Here is a 12,892-nt window from a genome sequence, read left to right on the forward strand (position 1 = left end):
GAGCGGGTCCACCCTGCGCTCCCCAGTCCCGGCCGGAGCCGCGTAAACAGGCTCTTCCCAGGGGGCCTGGATTCTCCGCGGGAGGCCCGGGGCTCCCGCCCACGTGACCCCCGCCCACCGCGCGGAGACCTGGCAGCGCCCGCCGCGGAGAAGCGCGCCGCTAGCGGGGAAGGGGCGGAGAGGGCTGCGCGCCGGGCGTCGGGGGCGGGGCGGGCGAGGGCAGGTCAGGGCAGCCCCGGGCCCGCCCTTCGCCCCGCCCCCGAAGGAGGCGGGTGGATCCGGTGACTGACAGGCGTCCGGGCTAGTCACGGCGCGCCTCGCGGGCCGGCTCGCCCAGGTGGGCGGGGCGCGCTGAGGGGCTCTGGAGGGGGGCGGGGGCGGGCGGGGAAGCCTCTGGGTGGGGCGGGGCCTCGGGAGAGAAGCAGCGCCCTCAGCCAATAGGAGGCGGAAGCCGTCCCGTTAGCGCCGGATCCCAGCGGGTAGGGCGGGGCGGGCGGCGCCGAGGGGATCCCGGGGCGGCTGAGGACGCCTGAGTCGGCTCCGCGCGGCGACATGGACCGGATGGCCAGTTCCATGAAGCAGGTGCCCAACCCCCTGCCCAAGGTGCTGAGCCGGCGCGGAGTGGGCGCGGGGATAGAGGCGGCGGAGCGGGAGAGCTTTGAGCGGACTCAGGTGAGGACCGGGGGACCCCGGGGCATGCGTGGCTGGGGCATCCCGAGAGACGCAGTGTCCGGGAGGGGCTTTGAAGGGGGTAGAGGTCTTCAGGCCCAGGGGAGGACGGGGCAAGGGGGCCGCGAGAGGGAGCCTCTGGGGCGCAGGTCGAGGCGCTCCTGGGGAGGTCGGGGACCCGGGGTTATCCCAGCTGGCCTGGGGAGACGGGCAGGGCGGCTTGGAGGACCTGGCGCGATCTGTGCGGAGGGACAGGGCAGGGGTCACAGGGGCGGTGAGAGCGGAAAGGACGGAAGAGGGGCCGAATGGAAGGAGAGCCCCTCGGCAAGGGAAGCTCATTGGGGGGCCCCTCGGAGAGGCAAGTGTGGTCGGCAGGGGAAGCTCATTCGGGGGCCCCTCGGAGAGGCAAGTGTGGCGGCGGAGAGCGGAGCGCTGCACTGGGATGCGAAGCGGGGACCCCTTTCCTGCCCTCTCGATCGCTTCTGGGTTGCACGGACATCCCCCCCACCCTAGCACCCCCTTCCTGGTGCCTCCTGTTTGGCTCACACCACCCCCAGCTGTCCGCCTCAGAGGCCCGGGCTGGAGGGGTCTGGGCGGCGAGAAGGAATGTAGGAAATGCGACGTGTGGCCGAGCTTGGAAAATGGGGGCTGGAGGAGGGGGCCGGCCAGGGGCCAGGGTCAGGCCACTGGCCTGACAGCCCGCTGCTGGTCAGGATGAGCTGCCCAGTGGTGCCCAGAGCCCTGATAATGGGGTGTTGATTTCATCCCCCAAGATGTGCCTGACAGCGAGCAGGCAGACTGCCCTATTTGTCCAGCCTGACCAGGGCTGGGGGCCAAAATTCCCCAGTGGCATCAACAAAAAGCCACAATCCATTTTTACCTCGGAGTTCGAATGCCTGGTGTATTGATTGGACTGAATAAAGCTGACATGTTTCTGGTGTTCATCAGCTCGTTTGTATGCAAAATCCCATTTCAAAGGGCACAGCACTTCTTCTAATCCCGGTGCCAAAGTTGTGCAGGCAGATTTGTTCCTCGCCCTTGCGCTCGGGGTGGAACCTTTGAAGATCCAGCTGGGCCTCCACTGCCAGAGGCTGGTCCCTCCTGCTGTGTTCTGCTCCCCCCCCCTCCATCCCCAAACACAGTACAATGTTAAGGAAGGGCTTTGGGGTTTTAGGTTGAAAAGCTTGCGAGGACCTGACAGAGTCTGTGTATGGCATCTTGTAAAGGATCAAGCTTTCCCCTGCAGGTTCAGCCTCTTCTCTTTCCAGAAAGCTTTTGACCGGTTGCAGGTGTGTCTGGGTGATGGAAAGGAGCGAGTGTCCCCTCCTTGGGTCATCCTACCCCAGGGAGGGATAGGAGCATTAGGAAAGACAGCAGTTCCCTTCTCGGCCTCCCATGGACCGGCTGGGGTTGAGACTTCTTTTCTCTGGCTTTGTGGACTGGACCCCTGCAAAGAAAGCAGCTTTCGGATGGCTTGTCCACTTTGGGTATTAACTGCCTCAACTCACTGCCTGGTCCTGAGACTTCTTGCTCCAGCAGGCGGTGTGAATAGCTTTCTTCTTCCTCTTTTTTTTTTTTTTTTTTAATGGGAAAGGAAAAGAAATAGATGTTATTTTGTGATAACCCAGTCCGTCTGGAGTCTCAAAGAACTAAAAACCGGAGCGCTAGAGGCATACGCATAAAACTTTGACCCATTATACCAATGGTAATTAGGTTTGTGAAAGCTTCCCCCCAGGGCTGGCGTGTCCCCTTGCTATCCAGGGACAGCCCAGCAAGGAGACTCTGGTGTATTTTACACGTGGAACACTTGTAATTGACTGCCTCTGAGTGACTGTTGACCGGTGGGGTGGGGTGGGTGGGGTGAGAGAGAGGAGGAGGCAGGCTTGAGCAGGAAAAGAGAGTTTTTCTATTATTCAAACCGTAAGGGGAGGGGGTGGGAGAGTGAAGAAAAAAGAACAATGCCACAACTTGGCATTAGGCAGTCTGCAAAAGCTCGTTTTGTTTGAGGACTTTGAATGAATCCAGTGTGTTATGAGATATAAAAATGAGTTAGAAAAAAATTTTAATGAGTTGAGAGACCGTGAGATCAGCCAAGGTGTCGTGATAATTATCATGTAGCTAATTATCACGTTTGGCACTGCTCTGAGTACTTTATTGTATTACCTTCTTTAATCTCTGCAAGGACCCGTGAGGTGGGTATCAGCCCCATTTTCCGTGAGGACATTGGAGCACAGAGAGGTTAAGTCACCTGCCCAAGGTCACACAGCGGGAAGTGGTCTCAGCCTTTAACCACTGGCTTGTGTTGCCAGCGTGAAGGGGTTTTTGTAAACTTGGGAGCACACTTTTAGTGATTCTTGCTGTAATCCGGGGAGACCTAAGGAAGCATGCGTGTGAGTAATGGTGCAGGCTCTGATGAACTCTTCAGTAGGGGACAGAAATATTCCTAGGTAAGGTGATAATGACCAAGACCCCCGTCTTTCTATGCAGAAAGACCCGGCTGTGGGTATGGGGAGAGCTTGGGAGCCCTCACCAGGATCTAACCACCAGCTGGCATGAAAGTGGAGAGAAGGGGAGGGGGTGTTCCAGAAATGGGGATTCACAAAGGAGACATCTGGAGGTGAATGCCGGGGAGGCTCAGTGGCCCAGGTGGAGGCAGCTGCAGAAGCTGGCTGCTCCCACCTCTCAGCCCCCAGCACTTGCTACCTTGTACGGTCTAGGAGCTTCATGGGGGCAAGATTACTCTTACTGTCTCACCTGTGTCTTCAGGTTCCTGCGGCTTGTGTTTGTGGGGATCCAGCTGTGGATGGGAGTAGACAATGATTTGTTACTTTCCGCAGGAAGCCCTCGCCTGGGTGGGTAGCTCAGCTCAGGGCGGCCGGGGATTTCTGTAACTACCTGATGCTTTTTCCTAATGGCACCAAGTTCCCTCCTAGTCCGGCTTTGTTTCCTGCTCTCTCAGGAGCCCTGCCCCATGCCTATCAGAGGACTGTAATTTCTCTGCCTTCCTTCCGGTCAGGCCAGTGTCCCTGCTGGAGCAAGGACCCCAGACTCACCTGCTGCAGCCCCCATCTCTAGGTGTCCCTCATCCAGCCCATCACAAGCAACCTTTAGGCTCTAGGGGAATGAAAAGTGGTTCTTGCCCTCAAAGAAGCTATGAGAAAGCTGCCTTGCCCGAGCACTTTATACAGCATGATTTAACTACGTTGGGGCTACACTGTGGTTGGGTATTACCATGCCCATGTCATGGATGAGAGCTTAGTGACTTGCCCAAGGCCACCCATAGATGATTGAAAAGCAGGATTCAGATCCAGGAGTCCAGGTTTCAGGCCCTTTCCCCCACCCTGTCCTCATGTTGGCCAGCAGGGCAATTCTGGAATGAACCAGGAGGGCTGACGTTCGTAGACACACCAAATGCCCTGTCTATATTTACTTAGCCGGAAAATAGTTTTCTCTATGGTTTGTTTATTTTTTTGCTACCATCCATTTAGTGAGCACATAGCGTGGAGGGGACGCAGAGATGAGTAAGATAAAGAGACCAGCCAGGAGGAGCTCGTGAGTCAGCGGGGAGGGAGACCAGCCACGACCTGGCTCTCGTACACAGAGGTCAGAGGACGTACAGCACCGTCATTTCCGGAGCTGTTAGCTCTACCGAATGAGAGCTTTCATTTCAGCCAGAGCCCTGGGTAGCCCTGTGCACGTTGAAATTTGCTCTCTGGCAGTGATTGCTGAGATCAGAGGAGACGATGGTGCTCTGGAAACACGGAGCCTTTAGTCCCAATCTGTTTGGGTCGATCCTACTACAGAGAGCAGGATCCTAACCAACCCTGAGTTGGGAAGAGCCAGGAAACTTGGACTCCTGAGAAGAAAAGACAGAAACAAATACTTATGGAGGGCCTGGTGGGCACTAGACACATCCTGGGTGATTGATAGCCATTATCCTGTTTACTAGCTGAAGTTCAGAGAGGCCAGGTGACTTGCCCAAGGTCACACAGCAAGTAAACAGAGAAGCCATCCGAAAACCTGATGACCAAGCCCACGTCCTCTTTTCCGTGTTTATGTCAGGGGGTGTTTCTACCATTTTCGCTCAGGATCTTCAGTACAGCCTTTGATTCACCTGCTGAAAAAATCATGGGATTGGACCAGAGTGATCAATGCTTCTCAAGCCCGGCTGCTTGGGAATGGCTGCTAACACGAACGCCACTGTCTTCCCATCTGATCCCTGCTGGCTCCCTTAGTTGGTATTGACAAGGTGGAAAGGATGCTAAGAGCTTTCTTTGAGCTCATACACCTCCGGCTTCCTCTCATTGGTAATGGCGGGAACAGCTGACATTCACCACGTTTACTATGTGCACGTGGTAAAGGCCTCGAATGAACCACACCCCTCAGTTCTTGGAACGAATTTATGACGTGTGATCCATGTTTTACAGATGAGGAAATCAAACCTTAGACGAGTTCACAGCCAGCTCAAAGTTCTGAAGGAGGGGTCCGAGCTGGGGCCCAAACTCGGGAACCCCGGCCCCAGAGCCTGGCTGTGCCTGATCGCCACCCCTGCGTCACCGCCCGGCCTCCTCAGCTCTCTTCTTTCCTCTAGCCGGCAGTTGGGTCCCCAAGGTGCTAACCTCACCCCACTTCTCTTTCACCTTCTGTCCACTTCCTCTGTGCTCCCCTCATCTGACCGTTTCTGTTCCTGTGTCCGTGACGCCACCTCCCCACGTCTGTCTCCCGACTTCCTGGCCTGTGTGACCACTTCCCGTGGGTCATTTGCCCCCAGATAAACCACACATGCCCCAGACTCTCCTTTGGGCCTTCCCCACCTTCGAATGCAGGTGTCTGGGCCCCGTCAGTCCCCATCATCTCCTCGGCGTCCGTTCCGAGTCCTCCCTTGTCTCTGCGCAGCCGCATCAGGCGGTGCGATGTCGCTCCTTTGCTCTGTACCATCCCTGCCCTTACTACCTCTTGCCTGTGTTGGTCGTACTCCCATCTTCCCTGCCTCCCAAAGAGCGGGGACCAGATGGCTTGTCTCAAAGCCCAGCCCTGCTCCTGGAACTCCCTCCCTCGAGAACCTTTGCGGGCTCCCCAGAGACCGTGCATGACGTGGCACCTCAGGGTCCCTGGTCCCTCTCTTTTCCAGGCCTTCACTTACCCCGCCTCCCTCCACTAGGCGGTCCCTGCCGGCTGCTTCCAGCCGGATCAGGTAGTCCAGCAAGCAGGGCGCCCGTAGCTACTGTATGTCTGTCCCATTCATCCAGGTCTGGGCCGTGGCTTCTCTCCCAGACTGGAAGCTCTTGGGGGCAGGGTCTGGCTCTTCGTGCTGTGCCAAGTGAGCCCTCGCAGGAGGCAGGCACTGGGCCTGTTGGCCAAGTGCGTGAATGTGAAACAGTCTGTCGGCTGATCTCCAGGGAGCCTGGGTGCTGGAGGCAGGCCTCGGCTTGCGGCGTACTTTTCTTTCCTTTGCCCAGTTCGGAGGCTCTCCCTCTGTCTCCTGTGATTTCTCCTGTGATTAATTCTTACTGAGTGCCCGCCCTGGGTGCTGGGCTTATGTGCTCCGGGTCCCCATTTAGGAGGAAGCCTGCAGAGTCTCTAGAGACAGAATGGGGGCTCCTGGTTTTGAATGATTTCGAGGATTTTGTATTTCCGTGCAGTTCAGAGCACTGGCTGAACATTCCCAACGCGTGCTTGTGGACTTCCCGGGGCTGCTCTCTGCTTCTTTCTGCTTCAGATGGGCCTTTCTGAGCTAGGAGGTCTTACCAGGAACGGAGAGAAAGTGGCCTGGCTCCCAGGCACCTGGCTGTGGCCTGGGCAGCTGCTGGAGTTTGCAGGGGTGGCGGGATGAGCGCACAGTCATAGGAGAGCGCTCCCTGGGGAGTGAGCAGATCTGGCTCAGCCACTGATTTCTCATTTCAAAACGGGGAGGCTGGACAAGATTCCCAGCTCTCAAACACTTGAGCTCATAAAATTCCTGTAAGTGGGGTTTCCACACTGTGGGATAAGGACATGCGTTTCATCTGAGCTCTCAACTGCTCTCTGGAGAAACTCCCACGTGTCCCCCATATGCAGAACGGGGCGCATGGGAATGGCTGGTGCCATACCTTCGGGTGGGGTGAGGAGCATCCATGTGGCCCAGGAAAGCAGAGTCCCAGCGCCACTGGGGCACTGAAAGGGTTCCTTGCCTGGCGTGTCGGCAAGGCACTGAGGAGGACCGTTCTACACTCCCTGTCCACCGCCCGATTAGTCCACCACCTCGGGACAAAGCGTGGCGCAGACTGGGGCGTGGCGTGGCGGGCCAGACGCCCAGTGCTCCTGCGTCCAGCGGGTTGATGGCCTGGAGAGATGCCCACCTAGGAAAGGGAGCTTGTCAGCCCCACCTCCTGGCAGGGTGGGGGCTGCTTCCTGTTTTCCTGCCTGGGCAGGCTGGGAGGAGCCCTGTTCCTGGCCTGTGGGCAGGACAGTCGGACACTGGGGAGGGAGAGGGGCAGGGATGGAAGGTGTCCTGTGGCTCAGACAGTAGAAGGGAGGGTGGAGGGTTTCTCCGATCTGAAAGCTTATGACCACTGCCTCTGTTCGCACTGTGAGACAGCTCAGGAAGCTGGGCTGGGCCATTCAGGAAGCCAGTGTGGCCGATTGCTTCTGATTTTAACAGATTTGCAGTTTATAAAAGCACATTGGCACATAACCTCTTTTCAGCCGCAGAACAACTGTGCGATAATAGCGGTCTGTTCTCAAGGATGGACACTGAGGCTTAGAGGGCGTAGGCGACTTGCCCAAGGGCACTCAGGAAGTGGCCAGGCAGAGGCTCGAACCTGCTGGCTCTTGAATCTCAAACTGTATACTTTTCATATCTCTCATTAAAGTGAAGCCTGGTCTGGGCCTGGTAACTTAGAAAAGTCACAGAGGTTCTCTTTCTAAGTCTTTTCTAATTGATTAATTTGGACTTTCGCAATTCCTCCGAGAAGTTTTTTGCAAGACATGTAGCTACCAAAGGGCCTATATCCAGAATACGTAAAAAAAGTAAACATATGAAAATGCGCAGGTTCATCAAGAAAATGCGAATTACAATTATAATGAGATACCACTCAATGCCCATCAGTGTAACTGAAATAAAAATTTAAAAAGGGGCTCTTAAGTGGCTCAGTTAGTTAAACATCCAGCTCTTGCCTTCAGCTCAGCTCATGATCTCAGTCAGGGTCCTGGGATCGAGCCGCACGTTGGGTTCTGTGCTCAGTGCGGAGTCTGCTTGTCTCTCTCCCTCTGCTCCTCCTTCTGCTTGTGTGGGCGTGTGCTCGTTCTCTCTCTGTGTCTCTAAAAGAAGTAAATAAAATCTTAAAGAAAAAAAAAAAAAAGAAAAGCCAACTGTGCCAAGCATCAGCAAGAATGTGAATGAGTTGGAAATGCCCATGCATTGCTGATGGGGCTTTACGCTGGTGCGACCACATTGGACCACAGTCCAGCGTTATCCTAAAATTAAAGATCTGCAGACTCAGTAGGCCTGCACTTCCACTGTGCGCTCTAGACCCAGCAGCAGCGCACAGAAGACAGTTGAAAGGATACTCATCATCATCTTCTGTAAGAACTCCGAACTGGAGGCAGTCCAGAAGTCCGTCCACCGTAGGCATTGAGATGCGGGCTCTCATTGGGATGTTGCACAAGGAGAATAAATAATAAATAATAATAATAATAATAATATTTAGATAATAAACCGTAATCACATTCGACAGCATGGGCGAACCTTCACATGTAACAGTGGGCGAAAAAAAGGCCGACCCAAAAGGACACTTTCTGTATGCTTCTGTTTATTTATTTGTTTATTTAAGATTTTATTTATTTATTTGAGAGAGAGAGAGAGAGAGAGCATGAGCCGGGGGGAGGGCGGGTAAGGGCAGAGCAGGGAGCCCAGTACGGGACTCGATCCTTGGACCCTGGGATCATGATCCGAGCTGAAGGCAGACGCTTAACGGACTGAGCCATCCAGACACCCTCTGTGCTTCCACTGAAAGCAGGTTCACAAAACAGGCAAAGTGAAACGGGTATGTAGTGTGCTGCTTGGATGGTAAATCTATAAAGAAGTAAGGGGGAAAGGGGCTCCTTGGTGGCTTGGTCTGTGTGGTGGACTTCCGGAACACACGGTCCCGAGCTTGGCTCGTGTTCCAAGAATCTAGATCAAATCTCACTTGATAAGTTACTGTGGGAACATAGGAGCTTGGGGAATGTCACCTGGGAACGTGGCAGAAACACTGACCTGACACTGGTTCTGTGAGACCCTTGGGGCTAGGCCACAATGGCAGTTGTTAGCTTAGACAGTTGCTGTGTGTGTGTGTTTGTGTGTGTGTGTGAGTGAGATTATGGCTTACCGTCGGTCACATGACCCCCGCTCCCATATTGGGCTGGAAGCAAATGCCTCCTCTGGTTTTTCTTGGACCTGTCTTGACCGATGCTATAGTCTTCCCCCCTGTTTTCCATAATCCTTCAGCCAGAGATTGACAGGCATGAGCTGTGTGGTTTCTTCTCTGGGCAGGATCCAGGGAAGCTTCCCTTCCAGTGACAGGTCAGCCCAGGGCTCTGCCTCTCCAGCCTTGGCACACGGCAGGCATTCCAAGACCGTATGTCAGGTACCTAATTCATCATCGTAGCCTCGGGCTCCCAACGCGGCTTCTGGCGCCAAGGGACTCTGCTTGAGAAGGGTTTGCAGAATGAAGGATAAAACTTGTGCAGGAAGTATCAGCCAGAGTTGGTCCCCGTGCTGAACTGTGAACCCTCATAAGTAGCCCCCAAGTCTGGGTTCACGTGGGCATGACTGCAGCCAGCGGGAGGCTGGGCCCCCAAGGAGACCAGGTCTCTGACGTAACTGTGGGTGGCTCCCGGGGACTTCCTACCCAACATCAGCTCCCTGACTCATGCTTGGAAGTGACTCGAGATGGGCTGCTTCCCTTGAGATGCTTATTCCAGAAAGGGACCTCCCTGTACTGTCTAAGGCCATTACTGCTGATAGAACACAACACAAAACAAAAAGCCCCAACCCCCCCAAATAACCTAACACACCTAATCCTGAACCCTGTCCCTTGCCACGAACTCGCTCATTGTCTTTTGCTCTCGGTGTTCGACAATCCCAGTTTAGAAACCCTCTCTGGCCCTTGAAGCTGCAATTCTCCTGGTCGTGTCTGGCATCCCTCTCTCCTGTAGTTGTTCTGTCTCCTCAGTTCCTTGCTGGCTCTCCACAGAAGAAGTAGTTTCCACCTGCCTTCATGCCTTCATGCCTTCGTCTTGAGCCTGAACTGCTTACCCCATGGCACAGCTGGCCTTCCTGCTCTCTGCTCTCCAGTGTCCCCCAGGCTGTCAGAGTTCTGTTGTATTTTTATTTCCTTTAAAGATTTTATTTATTCATTTAGAGAGAGAGAGAGAGAGAGAACAAGTAGAGGGCTAGGGGGAGAAGAGAAGCAGACTCCGTGCTGAGCAGTAAGTCTGGCGTGGGGACTCGATCCCGGGGCCAGGAAATCATCCCCCGAGCCAAAGGTAGATGCTTAACCAGCTGAGCCACCGGGCACCCGAGAGTTCTGTTTTAGAAGTTACAGCTGCTTGTATCACTCCATGTGTTAAAAGCCTGTTTGCTGTGCATTCCTCCAAACTGAAATTCAAACTCAGGGGCCCAGCACAGAGCCGACCTTGGCAGAGCGTTGACCTTTCCCGGCTGTCATGCCCCTCGGCCTCCCCTGCAGCCCCTGCCCGCCCAGCCTCTCTCTGTCTCAGGCGGCGCACTGCTTCAGGCCTCTGTGTGTCTCCAGGTGGCACACCATTCTTTTCAGCCTCCCGCTTTTTCCAGTTGCTAAACTGTTCTTCATCCTTGAAGCCCCGCCTCCGATCAGATCAGACAGATCTGATGGTGTTTCCGTGTTGATCTGGATGCCTGTTCCACGCTCGACTGTGAGCTTTCCTGTAGCTGGGCCTCCTTCGTAGGCCTCCCCAGGCGTGATGCTCAGGACCCCGTAGGCCCTCAATACTGATGAATGACCTGATTGTATTTGATTGTTGCTGTAACATAAAATGGAATAGGCCCAGTTCCCACTCCGGAGCAGGTGCCCAAGGCTAAGGGCAAGGTACTTGGCCTCGGTCACATCGGACCGAAGCAGAAGTTTTGGCTGCACTGGTAGAAGGAGGTAGGTGGGCATTAGGAGTGGAGAATTCAGCAGGAGGGACATTTTACAGAAAGAGGCTTCCTCATGCAGTCACGGTACCCCCAGAGCCAGGGGACTGGGAGCCAGGATTCCCGATTTATGCCCCACGGGTGGGGTGATGGGATGGGGTAGATAAACTAATGCATGCCTCCCTCCGGAACGTGTCCACCTGCGAGTATGTTTTGTTACGTGGTAAGAGGGTCTTTGCAGATGTAATTAAGAACCTTATGACAGGAAGGGTAGCCTGAATTTCTCCCTGGGCTTCCAGTTAGGAATGCAGCCCTGCTAACACCTTGATTTTAGCCCAGGGAAACCGAGTTAGCCTTCAGACCACAGAACCATGAGCTGGTAAATGGGCATCCTTTTTTTTTTTAAGATTTTATTTATTTAGTTGAGAGAGCAAGCACAAAGGGAGATGGTGAGGGAGAAGCAGACTCCCTGCTGAGCAGAGAGCTGGACGCGGGGCTCAATGCGAGGTTCAGTCCCAGGACTCTGAGATTGTGACCCGAGCTGAAGGCAGATGCCCAACCAACCGAGCCACCCGGGCGCCCCAGTGGGCATACTTTTAAGCTGCTAAGTTGGTGGTAATTTGTTACGGCAGCAATAAAAGCAAATAGGGGATAAAGACAGGTAACTCACACCCTGGGGCAGGAAGCCTAGTGGAGCCCTGGCCTCGAGGCACAGGCAGGCCACCCTTTTAGACCTGGAGCAGCACTTTGCTATGTCATCCGTTCTTATTGTGGCCATAGATAAAACACTGCATTTCCACACTTGGCACTTATTCACAGAAATCTTATCCTGGAAAAACAATTCAACAGCCTGTTCAAAACATTCTTTCCTGCTGGGCCATGGGATTCTTTGGTGCAATTCCAAGCATGAGGATCACAGATAGAATTGACTTAACCTTACCTTTGTTGTTGTTGTTGTTGTTTTTCTCAATCAACTCCTCCTGTGCTGTTAAAAAACGACAGATAGGAAGTCCCTTTTGTCCCCTCTGGGATCATCATGATGGTATCTCTGCTTGAGAGAGCCGACTTGCAGTCAGGAAACTGAGGTGGGAATAAATCAACAGCTGCCCTCGGGGTTGGGCCTGCTGTGTGCTGGTCCTTTCTCAGACTCCCCCAGGTGCTCTGGAGTGTGCCCCATTCCTGGGCTTCGCTGCACCCACAGCACTGAATTAAGAATTGGGATGCCTGAGGGGTGCCTGGGTGGCTCAGAGGGTTAAGCCTCTGCCTTCAGCTCAGGTCATGATCTCAGGGTCTTGGGATCGAGCCCTGTGTTGGGTTCTGTGCTCAGCAGGGAACTTGCTTCCAGCAAACCAGCCCCCCCCCCCCCCCCCGCCCCCGTCTCTGCCTGCCTCTCTGCCTACTTGTGATCTCTGTCAAATAAATAAATAGATAAATAGATAGATAGATAAAATCTTAAAAAAAAAAAAAAGGAATTGGGGTCCCTGGGTGGTTCAGTTGCTTGAGTGTCTGCCTTCAGTTGAGGTCATGATCCCAGAGTCCTGGGTTCGAGCCCCATGTCTTAGTGTCCCTGCTCAGCAGGCAGTTTGCTTGTCCCTATATCTCTGCCCTTCAACCCCTCTCTCTCTCTCTCTCTCTCTCTCTCTCACATGCGCTCTCAAATAAATAAAATCTTAAAAAAAAGAAAAAGAAGAAATAGGAAGCCTGAGGGTACCTGGCCGGCTTAGTCGGTAGAGCGTGTGACTCTTGATCTCAGGGTTGTGAGTTCAAGCCCGGTGTTGGGTGTAGAGATTACTTGAAAATAAAATAAAAAAAAATTAAAAAAAAAAAGAATCAGGTAGCCTCACTTCTCCTGGTTGTGGTTCTCCCTGTTCTGCTGTGGTCTCTACCCTCTATAGGCCTTCAGTCAGTCTGTGACATGAGGGGCTTGGGTGAGATTGTCCCAAAGGTTGGAGCAAGAGAGAGTCGGTGGGTCTATAAAAATGCATTTTCTAAAGCAGCAGCCCTGGGAGAGTTTGACTGCCTTTTGACAGCAGTTGGCCCTTGTTACTCCAATTTAACTGTCCCATTTCTCAGCTCCAGACACTGAAT

General features: G+C 54.1%; 1 protein-coding gene across 1 annotated transcript in view; it reads left to right on the top strand.

Moving 5' to 3' along the window:
• The first annotated feature begins 471 nt into the window (after nt 1-471).
• HIP1 (huntingtin interacting protein 1) overlaps nt 472-12,892 on the top strand; it is a 137,350-nt gene continuing 124,929 nt past the window's right edge. Inside the window, exon 1 of the mRNA XM_032327016.1 lies at nt 472-672. Within this exon, the coding sequence (XP_032182907.1) occupies nt 553-672 (120 nt within the window). The 5' untranslated portion in view covers nt 472-552. The remainder of the gene's footprint in view (nt 673-12,892) is intronic.

The sequence above is a fragment of the Mustela erminea genome, chromosome 20 (genome assembly GCF_009829155.1).
Source record: "Mustela erminea isolate mMusErm1 chromosome 20, mMusErm1.Pri, whole genome shotgun sequence".
NCBI classification, from domain to species: domain Eukaryota; kingdom Metazoa; phylum Chordata; class Mammalia; order Carnivora; family Mustelidae; genus Mustela; species Mustela erminea.